Below are 15,050 nucleotides of genomic sequence, written 5' to 3'. Positions count from 1 at the left end.
GATGACAAGACTGATGATGATGATGATGATGATGGTCACATGCTTTTGAAGCAGGCCTGGGATTGAAGTAGTTTGGAGCAAGCCCCAAGGTGTACAACACTCTCCTGTTGAGGATTGAAGCAGTCAGAGGTTGTCGAAAGTATCGGTATGTCATTTTAATGTTGTTACCCACAGGATTTCCCAATGCATTTGGGCTACTCAGAACGGGACACTCTTGCTAAAAGCGAGGGTAGGGTTGTGTTGGTGCATGGTGATAAATGAAAAGTAACCTAGCTTCTAAAGATTTATGTGTATTTCTCTTTAGTCCTTCGCTTACTGGGTGATTTCCCATGACTTGTGTCACGACTGATACTTATTTAACCATGAGGAAACCTTCCTTAGGTGTGAAAGTCATAACACCCACAGTAGTGGGACCTGTTAAGTGGTCGAAGCTAAAGCCATTGCTATGGTGCAGAACATTAGATTTTTCTCTCTTCTGTTTAAAGACAATGTTAAGAGTAAGGTGGTTGGTGCAGAATGTGAGAGTAAGGAACTAGTCTGCAGCATTTTGATCTTTACATATTTTGCCTGCATTATTTCCTGTCTAGACAGTAAAAGCAAAATGGCTGACTTGACCTTAACTGGTCTCACAGCACCAGTTCCTCACCCAAGACATGTTCCTGTTAAAACTTAATTGCTCTCACAATAGGCGCTTTTGGACCGAACAGTTCTAGGTAGGGATGTCCCGATCCGATCTCAAAGATTGGTATCAGGGCTGATCAAGCCATTTTTTAATTGATCAGTATCGGCTTTATTGAGCACGACCCTAAGCCCGATCCTTTGTTTTATGTCAGCCGTCACACAGGTGTTGTAAACAGAGAGCATTATTTGTGGCAGGACGCAGCTAAAATGTCTGCAGTGTGGAAATATTTTAAATTGGGAAACGAAAGCAGTCCAGCAGCCGCCTGTAATGTTTGTAACGCGAGCATGTCGCGAGGCGGTAGGAGCTACCTTCAATAGGCCACTACCGCTTTGATATGGCACCTAAAAAATAAACACTCAACGGAATACGGTGAGTTCACTCAGGCAACTCTGGGCAAAGGCTGCTCCAAAGAAACACACATTGGAGGATATACATTTAAAAGGAGAGGGAAATTTTCTTGAGACAGCATCAAGGCCAAAAAGACTGCTGTGGATGACTAGCCCATCGCATTGGTAGTGAATACAGAGGTGCTTTCAAATTCGGCAAACTGAGGCGAATGTTCCAGGCGAATGGGTTTTCTTTTAACTTTTAAAGTTTAACGTTTTTTAGGTCAACATACTCCGACAACATTAATCCTCAAGGCTACTAACAACAACCGAGGTATCATTTCAAAATTGAAACACCTAATGGTTTAGCTGTATGTGATGTATGCGAGTTAACCTAAACTAATGACCACAGACAGCAATACAGTCGCTTAACTAATGCTAAGGATTGATAACAACAGCATACAAAAAGACGGTTTCAGAAAAAGTATTAATGAAACTGACAGACAAGTTAACCACTTGAATTATTGTAAGATTAAATACAATCAAACACTTGCGTACATTTTCTGGTGTAACTCCCATCTGGGTGCACATCTCCCTTAGTCCAGCATCCATGTTTATTTGCCAACAGCTACCTTCTTAGACCATTTGTCTGTGTTCACAAACGTTCACAGTGAACTCAAAGCAAACAAAAACTGTTTGAAAATGTTAGCAATTTTTTGCCTTTCTTTGCTAATTGAACGCACCTCAGGTTTTCGCCATCTTTTTTTGTGCTTTTGGAGCCATGGTATGCCCTACCCTCTCAACACTACATTTGAGACACTGCCCTACCAGAGCTTTACAACAACGTTTATTTTGTTATTTTATAAAATAAAAAAAATAGATTAAAAAAAATTAAGGAACAACTGCAGGCAGTTTTTTTCTTAATGCATCGCTATTCAGTTGTCAAGCATATACATTGAATTGATTTTAATACCTTTAATGTACTTGAAATGTGTACTGCGCAACTGTATTATCTAGAGAAATACAAGTATTGGATCGGGACTCGGTATAGGTAGATACTCAATATTAAGTGACTCAGATAGGGGTCGGGGGCAAAAAAACTTGGTCGGGACATCCCTAGTTCTAGGGTCTCATTCGATAGGAACTACCCCCTGGGAAGCTCCCCCTACAACTACATAAGTTCAAGGGCTTTTTTTCTGTTTGCATTCGCACTTCCAGTAGGAACACTGAAGTGACGTAAGCTGGCCGACGGGGGTATAGCAACGTCACACTAAGAGCTGTTGTTTACACGGCTAACCATGGTAGCTGCACATTTTTAAGAACAAATTTAATGACATTTTAAATACTTCCAAAAAGAAAAAATAATACCATTACTGCAGCAAAAGAAATTGACAAACTAGACTACAGTAAACACAGTTATTGAGTTTTATTGAATTTGAATGACAGAAATATTGAGTGCACATTAGATAACATAACTGCCTTCGCATTAACGAAAATAAAACTGTATGGCGATAGGCCCAGTCCAATGGAAAAAAATGTCCCCCTGTGTTTACCACCGCAGTAGCAGTGAACGACTCGATGGGCATAGTACTTTTTGGGTGCTAGCATAGCGCTTGTGCTTGACGCTTTTGGTTTTTTCCTTTTTCCCCAACGTAAGCCCTCAGATTGTAAGCTGGATAAACACATTATTCTTATAAGTTAAAACATGGAACATAGACGCACAAGTGAACACACAAGCACCTGTCGAAGTGGGGAGGTTGCAGTCATCGTATACCTACGTCTGGACCAATCGCCATACACCTACGTCACAAGGTTCCTATTGCGCTGCAAAAGTACCTACTCTGAAGTAGGAGCTAAAAAAGCCCCTCAAAACAGCATTCTAAAAACTATGTTCGTTCTAAGTTCCTGTGGTGCGAACACGCGAAAAAGGGGGTACTTTCTCAAACAGTTCTAATAACTATGGAAAAGTTCCTCTGACGCGAAAGTGCCTAATACCAGCTCCTCACCCAAGACATGTTCCTGTTAGAACTCTTCACTGTCACTCGTTATGGCGTCAGAAAACTGTCTATGGTTCACTCTGTAACTTCCTCAACTCCCTTGTAACTTCCCCAATTGTGACTTAACAGCTCTCTCTCACTCTCTCTCTCTCTCTCTGTCTCTCTCGCTCTCTCTCTCTCTCTGTCTTGCTCTCGCTTTCTCTCTGATTCACAGGGTGGAACAGGTGGTTTGAGACTCACTCTCCTGTGACTCTTTGGAAATGACCGAGGGGAAAGGTATGGAGACGCATGTAAAGCAGCCCAGCTGTGAGAGGTCAGATCTCAGTAGAAGAGCTCTTCTATAGGGGCTTATTCGGATCAGGGATGGTAGTCTAACTTAACTCTGCAGCCATACTCTGGGTCTAAATCCTCTTAGGGGAGGAAACAATTGTTAAAGGTATGTCAATTTGTTGTATTATAGCTCATTATTTTCAGACTGCTCAACACATAACAAAAGAATAGATGCAGTGGGGCTATTGGGTCTAGTGATTTGTCGTTTAATAGTTTGTATCTTTATGAATATATGTTTGTTTTTAAAGAAATAGAATATCCATTGAAGGTCCTTTGTATATTGATTTATTTATTTGTTCACATAATCCTCGAGTCATCTAGCCCACTGTTGTTCCGTTTTCGAGGCAGATGGTTTAGTATGTTACAAAGCCATTAGTAAGCATAGTTCTGCCAGCCTGGGGATTAATATGTAACCTTGTATTTGTGTCTGATTGGTATTCATTTGTGGAGTGTCGCCTAGGGCCAAACTGATGGCTGAACACCTTCACACCAAAAGGTTATTTTTCACCATTAGTGAGATTAAATGTCAACCAGTGACCGAAGAACTGCCTATAAAATGCTTAAGAGATGAAGCGAGTAGGTTTAGTGGTTAATGTTGATTTACCCCTTTAAGGAAGAATGCATGTTTTTTGAATGAGTTTTTTATCAGCTTTTTACCTCACAGTTTAAGAGACCACACGTAAGACTGACTCCTGGAGCATGTGAATGTGTTGGTCCATTTAAACAAACAAACAAAATAAGCAAACATACAAAAACAACAATGACAACAAAAACATGTAGCTACACAAGCTCTTTGATACTTGCATCAGCTATAAAGACTGTGGATCATTTAATATTGAGAAAAAAGGTGTTTTCTTCTGTTTTCAGTAGAGCCCAACCGATACAGGATTTTTAAGACTGATACCGATTTTGATATTTGAGGATTTAATAAAGATGTAGTGGGGGGAAAAAATTAGACGGAAATTTCTTGGATAAATCGTTCAAACCTCCTCTTGCCACAGAGCTAAAATCAAACATAAGCCAGTGCCCTTTCTCTTCACGTGAAGCCTCTTTAGCTTTCTCCAGTCTATCAAAGTGTCTGATTCAGGAGAGGAGAGAAGGACATCTCTGCTGGATGCAGACAGCATAACGATAGTGATATATTGGCCGATATTCTTTTTTTTCGCCTCAGAAACCCAGAACATAGTCAAACATTTACCCTAACATTTGTCACTCACTCACTATCTAAGCCGCTTATCCTGATTAGGGTCGCGGGGGGTGCTGGAGCCTATCCCAGCTCTCATAGGGCGAAAGGCGGGGAAACACCCTGGACAGGTCGCCAGTCCATCGCAGGGCAGACACACAGACAAACACACTCACATTCATACCTAAGGGCAATTTAGTGCCTCCAATTCACCTAACCTGCATGTCTCTGGACTGTGGGAGGAAACCGGAGCTCCCGGAGAAAACCCACGCAGACATGGGGAGAACATGCAAACTCCACACAGAAAGGACCCTGGCCATCCGGCCGGGAACCGAACCTGCGCCACCGTGCCGCCCCCTAACATTTGTCATGTATAGTTATTTAAGAGTCCTCACCAAAATAATGAGACATAATGCAGCTTAAAGATGAACTTGTTTTGTTGCCATAAATAGTACTTTGAACATAGGTACAACAAAATATATTAAAGTTTTGATAAATAAAAGTCAAATAAAAATACCAAAAAGTAAAAAAAAAAAAAAAAGATATATATGTGTGTGTGTGTGTGTGTGTGTGTGTATATATATATATATATATATATGTATATATTACTTTTAATTCTGTCCAATGCAAGCTACGAGAAACCATTTTTCAACCACCATTCGGCGCCGTTTAAAACATGCCATCTTATGCCATTTTAGACTATGCAGTAAACTGATACAGTCACCTAGAGTAAACGCTGCTGTTGAATGCATCTACTACTACGAGACTTTCTGCGACGAGAACTTGCGACTTTGGGATTTCACGCTACACCTTTGAAAGAGAAGCTAGTTAACTTTGTTTGGCTACCAAGCCATGTTAGATACTTGTTCAGCTCACGTTTATTTACGTGTCCCCTCTGGTTTAATAATTTCCAATGCACCGACAGACATATGACTCGCAGATATATTTACCATTGCTTCATTTAGGCAGAATAAGATAAACGCTATAGTTAGACCGCGCATTAACGTTAGCAGTTTTCCATTGATAAAGATGGCATTAACTAGCTTTGTGGGTAACCTCATTTAGCAATGGATAGTGTTATAGCCTGCTGTAAGCGATGTTGCCAGAAATTTTTTAGAACGGAGGGAGAAATGATAGGACCATTGTTTGTTTACTCACCAGAACTGCTGCACTTTTTAATAAAAAAATCTACAGTAAAGTTTGTCGACAGCTTAGCCTACACCACTCAAATACCCTAACATTTAATGTGACAATTATCAACTTACCATGAACACAAATGATCTCTGATGTGGGCTACTCTGCTTGGGTCAGCCGATTGTTGTCATTTGTTGTTTTTCGCATGTGTGTTGCCAACAATTGAGTTGTAGTGCGCCCTCTAGAGGACAAACAATGCAATGAGAACATTCATAACATCTTCCGTCTCTCCGTTTCTGTTTTAATTTCCATGTATCGGCCATTATAAATGCCGATACTGATTGATTGGCAAGTAGCTCATATCTGCCGATAATATTGGCACGCCGATATATCGGTCGGGCTCTAGTTTTCAGTACCAGTCAGTGTTCTCTTCAGTTTTACAACCCTCTGCCCCCCCCCCCCCCCTCCCCAAACCATTTTGTGCTTTGATATATATGGAAGGGCAGATAGGAAAAATCATATTAGGTCGAGCTGTAACGCTCTCATTCTCTTCACTTTTCTTCCTCTTGTGAACAGCAAACCAGTTTGAAAATCTTTTTTTTTTTTTTTTTTTGGTCTCAGGAAAATATTGTGGTTGCAGTTCGCTAACATTACTTTTATTAAATAGTTAGGCAACTATTCATGAATTTTCTGTAGCAAAATCCTATGTAGAAAAAAACTAATGCACCATAGCTTCTGAAATAGTCTTCATGTTGTTGTCAGAAGACTAGATAGGTTCACTGCTGATGAGGTAGTCTTGCATGACAGGATAAGTGACACCTATTGCCATTTGGGCAAATCATCCACTAACCAGTTAAAGGAGGCTGACTGCATGTCGAGTTTACGATAATTTGCTTCCCTTGTCACATCTGTACAATTTGAAGTGAGACTCTAATGGAAATTTACCCAACCCTGCTCTGACCTTCTCAGCAGAATGGTAATTCAGTTATTGAGGAAGCTTCAATGGCATTTTCTCCAAATAATAGCCAGTGGTATAAGTCACATTGTAAGATTGCTTTTAGGGTGAAGATGTGAATGACTCTATACTCTGTCTGATTTTTGTCCTGGAAACAGAAATGGTAACCTTCTTACTCCACTTTTCCTGTAACCTTAAAGGCTTTGGCCCCTGTTCAGAATAACTGTTGTTTATTGTGTTTGTCTGAGCAGTATTCTGAACAGTCGGCCCGTTTGGGGCTTTGGGCCAAGGTACAGCTCATCCTCCAGGGAGAGACAGACTAAAGTACAGAGCAGAGTGAAAGCTTCTCTTCAACCCTGAGTATAGGCCCGGTCAGCTGGAGTTTGACTGATTGAGACGTGTCTATCTTTGCCTCATCCTTTCAGAGGCACTTTTGTTTCTAATAGCTTTGTCAGAGGACAGATATAGACAGCACATCCTTTTTCTTTCCCATTAAAAGCTATTCCAGCCCAGAGCATCTGGCCATCACAGCCACTCTTACCAAAACAAGCTTTGGTTTGGGAGTGTGTGTGTGTGTGTGGTGTGTGTTTGTATGTGAATGAAATCTGACCTGGCAAAAGACTAGTCTGAGAGTGTTTTTATAGAGTCATTCAGTTGTCCCTGACATCCAAGTTGTGAATTACCTCATAGCTGTATGCCTTAAACTCCAGCATCCTGGACTCAGTGACACTGGCACATGGTACAGGACATTTACCCTTAAGGCTGAGCATTATGACCAATCATCAATATATGTCACAATATCTTCATTTTTACCTCAGCAACGGTGTCACTTTTTGTTGCATGAAGAACATTGGCTGTTGTAATTTTTTTTAATCGTGAAGATTAACGAAACATGCATGTGAGTAAACTGTGCATGTATGATACAGATCCACATTAGTTCATGATACCAGGTCTTGGATCGATCATTTTCAGGAGAGTAGTGACACAGTGTAGACTCAAGCTGTTTTCACATATGCACCACGGACTATAGCTGCAGAATTAGGTTCGCATTATGTCCAAAGCTGCCCTTTCACACATGCAGCACACAGCAGTCAGACGCTTTCACACATACTCTAAATACCCTGTTTGATTTAGGAGGGGGGTGGCGCCTGGGTAGGGCGTGCAGGAGGCAGGACATGACGCAAAAAATCGCAGTGTTTTGTTTACAACAAATCTCATTGTCTCTCCAGTTAGACATTTTCGTTGGCGTCTTCGTGTAAATGGCCCTTCTTCTTCACCCTTGGACGTTTGTATTCTTCTGGTTTCACGTCAGTCGCATGTTAGAAACGGCATCAACACGCCCGCTTGCTTGCTGTGGATACTCTGGACTGTAATCGGCTCTATTCACCCATGGACCCAAATGAAGAGAAAGCGGAGTTTGTACTAGGGGGCTGGTAGAATAAAGTCTGTTTAGAATCCGAGTCGACTGATTTGGACATTTTTGTTCACACATGCAGCCCCTCCGGTTAGAATCCCGATTATTTTAGGGTTGCAGCGCATGTGTGAAAGGGGCTTCAATGTCTAAGTTGTGTGCAGTGTCATCTCAGGTGAAGAATTACTCCTGTTTATCACTTGTGTTAGAGTATTTTAGGCTTGCTGGAGGAGTTAGGAGTGTCAACAAAAATAAAAGCGTGTGAAAAGTTCAGCTTGTGGGAGAGAACAAAAGAACAAAACCAAAAATAGTACAGGCCACACACATTTTGAGGTTTCACAACTTTCAAGGACTGCCTTTCTTTGAAGAAGACTCGAGGGTTCTGAAAAGATCTTACCTCCACAACTTTGAACTAACCCACCCCTTTACACTTGATCCCTTACCTGCTGACTGACAGTTCAAAGCTGGCATGGGTATGAATAACTTTGGGCTTAACTGTATGTTCTAGTGCCGAGTTTCCCAAAGTGTGGTTCCACGGCTCATGCCGTACATGATTTTCTTGCAATTTGTTGAAACATTGTTGCAGCGCTAAGTGTCAATCAAGTGCATTTTGTTATGTTGTCTCTTAATCGAATTTGTTAGCCTTTGAGTGTTCTAATGATTGCAAATAACGATAAATTATTTTTTATGTATTATTAAACTCGATGCAAATATTTAATGTCGCAGCAAATCTGTCACTGTATGTGGCCTAACCCTCTCCTCACTCTCAAAAATTCTTTGTTCTACGGCTTGTCCTGTGCATTATTTGTTTGATAATTTTTAAACATTGCTGATCGGTTTAATATGAATGTTGAGCGCGATGCAACTTGATGCAAATATTTTAATGTTGTTGTAAATATTCGCATGTATTTCCCCCTTTTGATAATAATATGTCTCAAAGCCTGCGCATGTTCCTCATCCTCACTCACTCTTTAAATGCTCCAACCGGTGCGTAACTTTGTCGCAATCTGTAAATGCATTTGAATGTTGATCTATTTAAATTATATTGCTGATCTCCTCAACACTATTATGGCCGTTCTAATTATTACCTCCGCCAAGGAGGTTACATTTTTACGGAAGGGCATTGCATCCACAAATGAAAAAAAATTGACACCTTATCTCGTAATTACGAGAAAATATCTCGTAATTACGAGAAAATATCTCGTAATTACGAGATATTTTCTCTTAATTACGAGATCAGGATCCTGTAACTATGAAATGTAGCTGCCCGATTTGCGGCGCCCTCCGGAAGCAGGCGCACACTAGCAATCGAATTTTTGAAATGTGTAGTGTGGCAGGGGAGGACTTGTTAATATTCATAAAAGAAGCGCTACCTGTTTGGTCTATACAACGTTCAGGTAGCACTTCTTTTATGAATATTAATGACATTTTGAAAATTCGCTTCTGGCAATGCCAGACACTGTTCATGTGTAAACATTTTTACGGCAGAGTACTGTACTGTGTTGTTCTGCAAAGATTCAGTGTAGCCTTAGCACGACATTCACTACTGGCGTAAACTATTTATTCAATTTGCTATAAAGCTAACTGTTTATCAGCAAGCACGCACAGTTCACTGCAGGATTGAAAACCACCAAATCATTTTTGGTTTGCCCATGTAGCGCTCTCAGCCTTTACTGGCAACTTTTAACTTCTTTTGACACTTTTACAGTTTAATTTTTTAAAATATAATTAACATTAATAAACTCAGTAATTTTCCTGTGCTGCCATATTTCCAGAATTTTATAGTTTACTATGGGTGCCGCAGATTGGGAGGTCACAGCAAGTAACACGCACTGTGTCGTACGTGTTACTTGTCTCTCCGTGATATTACCTGGCTCTCTCTTATAGATAGCGTAAATTCCCAAATAGTGGCCGGGGCCTTTATTTACCTCAACTGAGGAAAGAACCAAGCCTTTATTTGAGACAGGCCGTTAGTTAGTGCGCTATTATGATTTGCAAGATCATAATGCAAATGAAACAGCACAAACTAAGTTTGTGAGCTATTGTGAAAGCTACAGCGTGAGATTGTTTGATTAAGGTGATGCAATATATATATCTGCACAATAAAGTTTAGCACACAGACTTCATAAAAGCGGATGTTTCATGAGCATTCAAACTGCAGAATTTTCACAGATCATTTTAATGTGCCAATATTACCTGAATTTGAAGAGAGAACAAAGAGAATAATTATCAACAGATCAAAACCATGTGTGAATATAGCAATTGATGCAATAGTTTGCAAAGAACAGTAAGTCTATCACAGAATGAAACTGGCAATCATTTAATATGTTTATGTTGATATAGTGTTGATTATTCTGTGAATTATTTGTTTTATTGTTAATCAAGGAGGATAAGTGGGCATTTGCCCCCACACCTTTGGCTCTTGGAATATGTATGTTAATCAACATCATCCACATTATGCCAAAAGACGGAGAGAGAAGTTTGCCATTGCAGCGGTAACCTAGCTTGCTTCTAATGTACAGTCTCACTGATTTGTACAGGTAGATATATCTCTATGTTTATGGATGGGGGGTGGGGTCACCTGCCTTTCTTTAGTTGATCCATATAAGCCCGGATGAGAGCAAGCAGAAAAACATGTTCATTCTCTGTAAAGCACGAGCGCGAGCTCCGCCCTTCAAAGTCTTTACTGTGTCCTCAGTAGTGTCAGTGATTAGAAAATGTAATCTAATTAATCTGAATCTGGTTTGGTTTTGTTATGACAAGGGAGGGGTTGAATGACCAACGGAGAGTACCTGATTGTAAAGCAGAATTTCTTTCTAAAGTAGGCTACCCTAAACGCTGAAAATACATTCCTGTCCCGCTGGTGCTTTGAAGGCTCCGGCTCCCCAGCTCCGGTGACTGTGTTTTGACAGTTTTGATTGCATCAAATTAGAAGTTACAAAGTTGCAATATAGCATACGCTATGATATCCTGGTGACGCCACTGCCTTTAGGCTTACCGTTTCTGTCTCATACTGTGGGAAAATGGTGCATTTAGCTGCCAGAATTAAGAAAGTTTTCCCTGGGAGAGGATACCCCCAGACCCCCTACAGGTCTTTGTTTACCCCGTGTTCTTAGAAGAATGTATGTTGTTGTACTGATGTAAATACTGCAGTGGGAATTTGATAAATTTACCACTTGAGCCTTTCTGTAATTTATGTTATTTATTTATTTATTTCAACCAGCCTGTTTTTGGTACCAGCCTTTATTTGCCCAAACAGGTGCCCCCCCCCTCCCCCTCCCTCACGGGCTATAATTTGAGACCTGGCCATTACCTGAGACCCAGCTTTTACTTGAAAATTTACAGTAGTCATCTGTAATGCTGTACGCTGACCCGTGTCCATTTTTTATTATGTCGATTTAATAACACTTTACAATGGGCACTGGAATTTTTTACTGTATTTTGAATAGTACATTACAACTTTAGATTACGATGCTACACATCTGCTTTGTTTTTATTGCCATAATATAGCTGATTATTGTTCATAGCCTTCTACCTGTTGCCTCTTCCCCGACACTGGGCCATAGCTTCTTCTCTTGTCCTTTTGTAGCCCCCTGTTCATTAGCACTGTTTCTACAGTGTATCAGTCTGTAGTTCACTGTTTCTACCCGTATCAGTCTGTAGTTCACGGTTTCTACAGTGTATCAGTCTGTAGTTCACTGTTTCTACAGTGTATCAGTCTGTAGTTCACTGTTTCTACCCGTATCAGTCTGTAGTTCACGGTTTCTACAGTGTATCAGTCTGTAGTTCACTGTTTCTACCCGTATCAGTCTGTAGTTCACTGTTTCTACAGTTTATCAGTCTGTAGTTCACTGGTTCTACAGTGTATCAGTCTGTAGTTCACTGTTTCTACAGTATATCAGTCTGTAGTTCACGGTTTCTACAGTATATCAGTCTGTAGTTCACTGTTTCTACCCGTATCAGTCTGTAGTTCACTGTTTCTACAGTGTATCAGTCTGTAGTCCACTGTTTCTACAGTGTATCAGTTTGTAGTTCACTGTTTCTACAGTGTATTAGTCTGTAGTTCAGTTTCTACCCGTATCAGTCTGTAGTTCACTGTTTCTACAGTGTATTAGTCTGTAGTTCACTGTTTCTACAGTGTATCAGTCTGTAGTTCACTGTTTCTACAGTGTATTAGTCTGTAGTTCATTGTTTCTACAGTGTATCGTCTGTAGTTCACTGTTTCTACAGTGTATCAGTCTGTAGTCCACTGTTTCTACAGTGTATCAGTCTGTAGTTCACTGTTTCTACAGTGTATTAGTCTGTAGTTCAGTTTCTACCCGTATCAGTCTGTAGTTCACTGTTTCTACAGTGTATTAGTCTGTAGTTCACTGTTTCTACAGTGTATCAGTCTGTAGTTCACTGTTTCTACAGTGTATTAGTCTGTAGTTCACTGGTTCTACAGTGTATCAGTCTGTAGTTCACTGTTTCTACAGTATATCAGTCTGTAGTTCACGGTTTCTACAGTATATCAGTCTGTAGTTCACTGTTTCTACCCGTATCAGTCTGTAGTTCACTGTTTCTACAGTGTATCAGTCTGTAGTCCACTGTTTCTACAGTGTATCAGTTTGTAGTTCACTGTTTCTACAGTGTATTAGTCTGTAGTTCAGTTTCTACCCGTATCAGTCTGTAGTTCACTGTTTCTACAGTGTATTAGTCTGTAGTTCACTGTTTCTACAGTGTATCAGTCTGTAGTTCACTGTTTCTACAGTGTATTAGTCTGTAGTTCATTGTTTCTACAGTGTATCGTCTGTAGTTCACTGTTTCTACAGTGTATCAGTCTGTAGTCCACTGTTTCTACAGTGTATCAGTCTGTAGTTCACTGTTTCTACAGTGTATTAGTCTGTAGTTCAGTTTCTACCCGTATCAGTCTGTAGTTCACTGTTTCTACAGTGTATTAGTCTGTAGTTCACTGTTTCTACAGTGTATCAGTCTGTAGTTCACTGTTTCTACAGTGTATTAGTCTGTAGTTCATTGTTTCTACAGTGTATCAGTCTGTAGTTCACTGTTTCTACCCGTATCAGTCTGTAGTTCACTGTTTCTATAGTGTATCAGTCTGTAGTTCACTGTTTCTACCCATATCAGTCTGTAGTTCACTCTTTTACTTCAGTCAGCTTCTCTTGAGTTTGTATCTGGTCTAATACTGAATTTAGCTGTAGCACTTATGCCACAGACAGCTCCTTAATGGCTACATGCTTGGTTTGTATTTTTGCCTCACTATAAATCACTTTGGATGAAAGCATCTGCTAAGTGGATAAATGTAATGTAATTTTCACAAAAACCGATTCCACTGAGAAGACATTGATGGATGGTGCTCATTGAGAACAAACTGAAATATCACACTGACCTGACCATCAAATGATTCCTGAATAATGGCAGTGATACTGGAGCTGTGGAAATTCAGCACATACTGGAAATACTGCTGCATTCACACAGACAGTGAGCCACAAATCAAAACAAACAAACAAACAAAAAAAAACTTTCCACTGTGATTCATGTTCTTCCACAGAAGAGTGAATGTGAGGAGAAAGGGGAAAAAAAATCACATTGCAAAATCAGTTGGCATAGTGTCCTTGCTGTGTAATAGCCCTTTGATTACTCATATGTTTGTGTTTAAGTAGCATTGTGCAATTCAGTGACTTTTTCACAAGAACTTCTCCAAGAAAAGAAACTGTCATTGGGACTACATAGGAACGTGTGGGGAAACCACTACCCCACAGGCCTACTTGTTTCAGTGTGATTTTAGTGAGGTCAGCAGCCATGTAATCTTATCTAATCTAGGACTGCCAATACTGTGTCCAGGAACGGATTACCCTGGCTCTGTATAAAACAGTGGGGGATGTAACCTCCCTGAACAAGCATCTATCTATACAGTTAATCTTCAGTCAGGCCCCTCTCCAGCCCACCTCGTAACCCACTTTCAGGCCCGCAGACTCTCTCAGAATGACAACAGGAAGTAAGAGAGAGAGGAGGAAAGTATGAGGGTACTTCTCCGGTTTGAATGAGCATGGCGTCTGTAAGAGAAGTAGAGGAGGAGGAGGCTGTTATGTGTGCCATAGAGCTGTTTTTTTACTCACTGTAGTTGGGCACTGCTGTTTTTAATGACTGAGTCTGAGTCCTCCTGAGCTCAGGCTGTTGTGATGCAATGTTTTTTTTTTTTTTTTGCTTTTTTCACTTCCCCTCAGGATAGCATGATGAGAGGACCATGGAGCGTGTGAAGATGTCTGTAAAGGCCGCCAGAAGTAAGCATGTACACACGCACGTACACATACACATACACACACACACACACACACAGCTTCCTCAGAAACTTGCCCAGAGTCACAGACTGACACGTGCATTGTGACTGACACATATATTGGCAGGAAACAACAACGGAGCTGTGCTCACCTTTTGAGCATGTATGCATGTCTGTGTGTATTTATATTTAGAAACAACTTGAAAGATGCTGTACAGAAAGGAATGCTGTAGGAGTCAGAGATGCAGATGCTCATCAATGTCCCTTTGCAGATTGTCAAGAACGTAAGGTCTCGGGAAAAAAAAAAATTGTTTACAATACTTTGGTGATTTGTGCATATATCTGAGCTAATGCCACCCCCACCCCCATACACCTCCCCCTGGCCAAGAAAGAAAGAAAGGAAAAGAAAAAATCTTATTAAGGTTAGCGGCATGTTGCAGATGTTGTGCACATTGTCTGCACAACTTTCAGCTCTCATTTAACTCAGTGTCTGAAGAACACATCAATAGCTTTTCTTTCTCTTTTTCTTTTTTAAAATGTGGAATTAATGTAATGTTGCCAAGCATAGCATTACCCTCAGGATTCAAAAAATGAATGCGTCTCTGAGGACCATAGACCTGACTAAGCAATAATTTGGAATACAGTGAAACAGTCCTGCTAAAGCAGGGCCAAGCCACAAATAACTGGAAACCCCATGATTGTCAAAATTTCTTTTGAGTGCACTTCATTTCCTATAATGCAGAGAGGAAAGCCAT

The 15,050-nt window shown here is 40.4% G+C and overlaps 1 protein-coding gene across 5 annotated transcripts in view; it reads left to right on the top strand.

The window, feature by feature from the left end:
- Positions 1–15,050, top strand: part of st3gal4 (ST3 beta-galactoside alpha-2,3-sialyltransferase 4) — a 47,703-nt gene that overhangs the window by 15,102 nt on the left and 17,551 nt on the right. For 2 of the 5 annotated variants that reach the window (XM_030766184.1, XM_030766183.1), the window contains exons 2-3: positions 3,220–3,441; positions 14,243–14,299. In XM_030766184.1, the coding sequence (XP_030622044.1) occupies positions 14,263–14,299 (37 nt within the window). In that variant the 5' untranslated portion in view covers positions 3,220–3,441; positions 14,243–14,262. The remainder of the gene's footprint in view (positions 1–3,219; positions 3,442–14,242; positions 14,300–15,050) is intronic. The other 3 variants (XM_030766187.1, XM_030766186.1, XM_030766185.1) reach the window with 2 other exon arrangements.

The sequence above is a fragment of the Chanos chanos genome, chromosome 2 (genome assembly GCF_902362185.1).
Source record: "Chanos chanos chromosome 2, fChaCha1.1, whole genome shotgun sequence".
Taxonomy (NCBI): Eukaryota; Metazoa; Chordata; class Actinopteri; order Gonorynchiformes; family Chanidae; genus Chanos; species Chanos chanos.
Note: the sequence above shows the minus strand (reverse complement) of the source record. Positions and strands in the feature narration are given on the sequence as shown.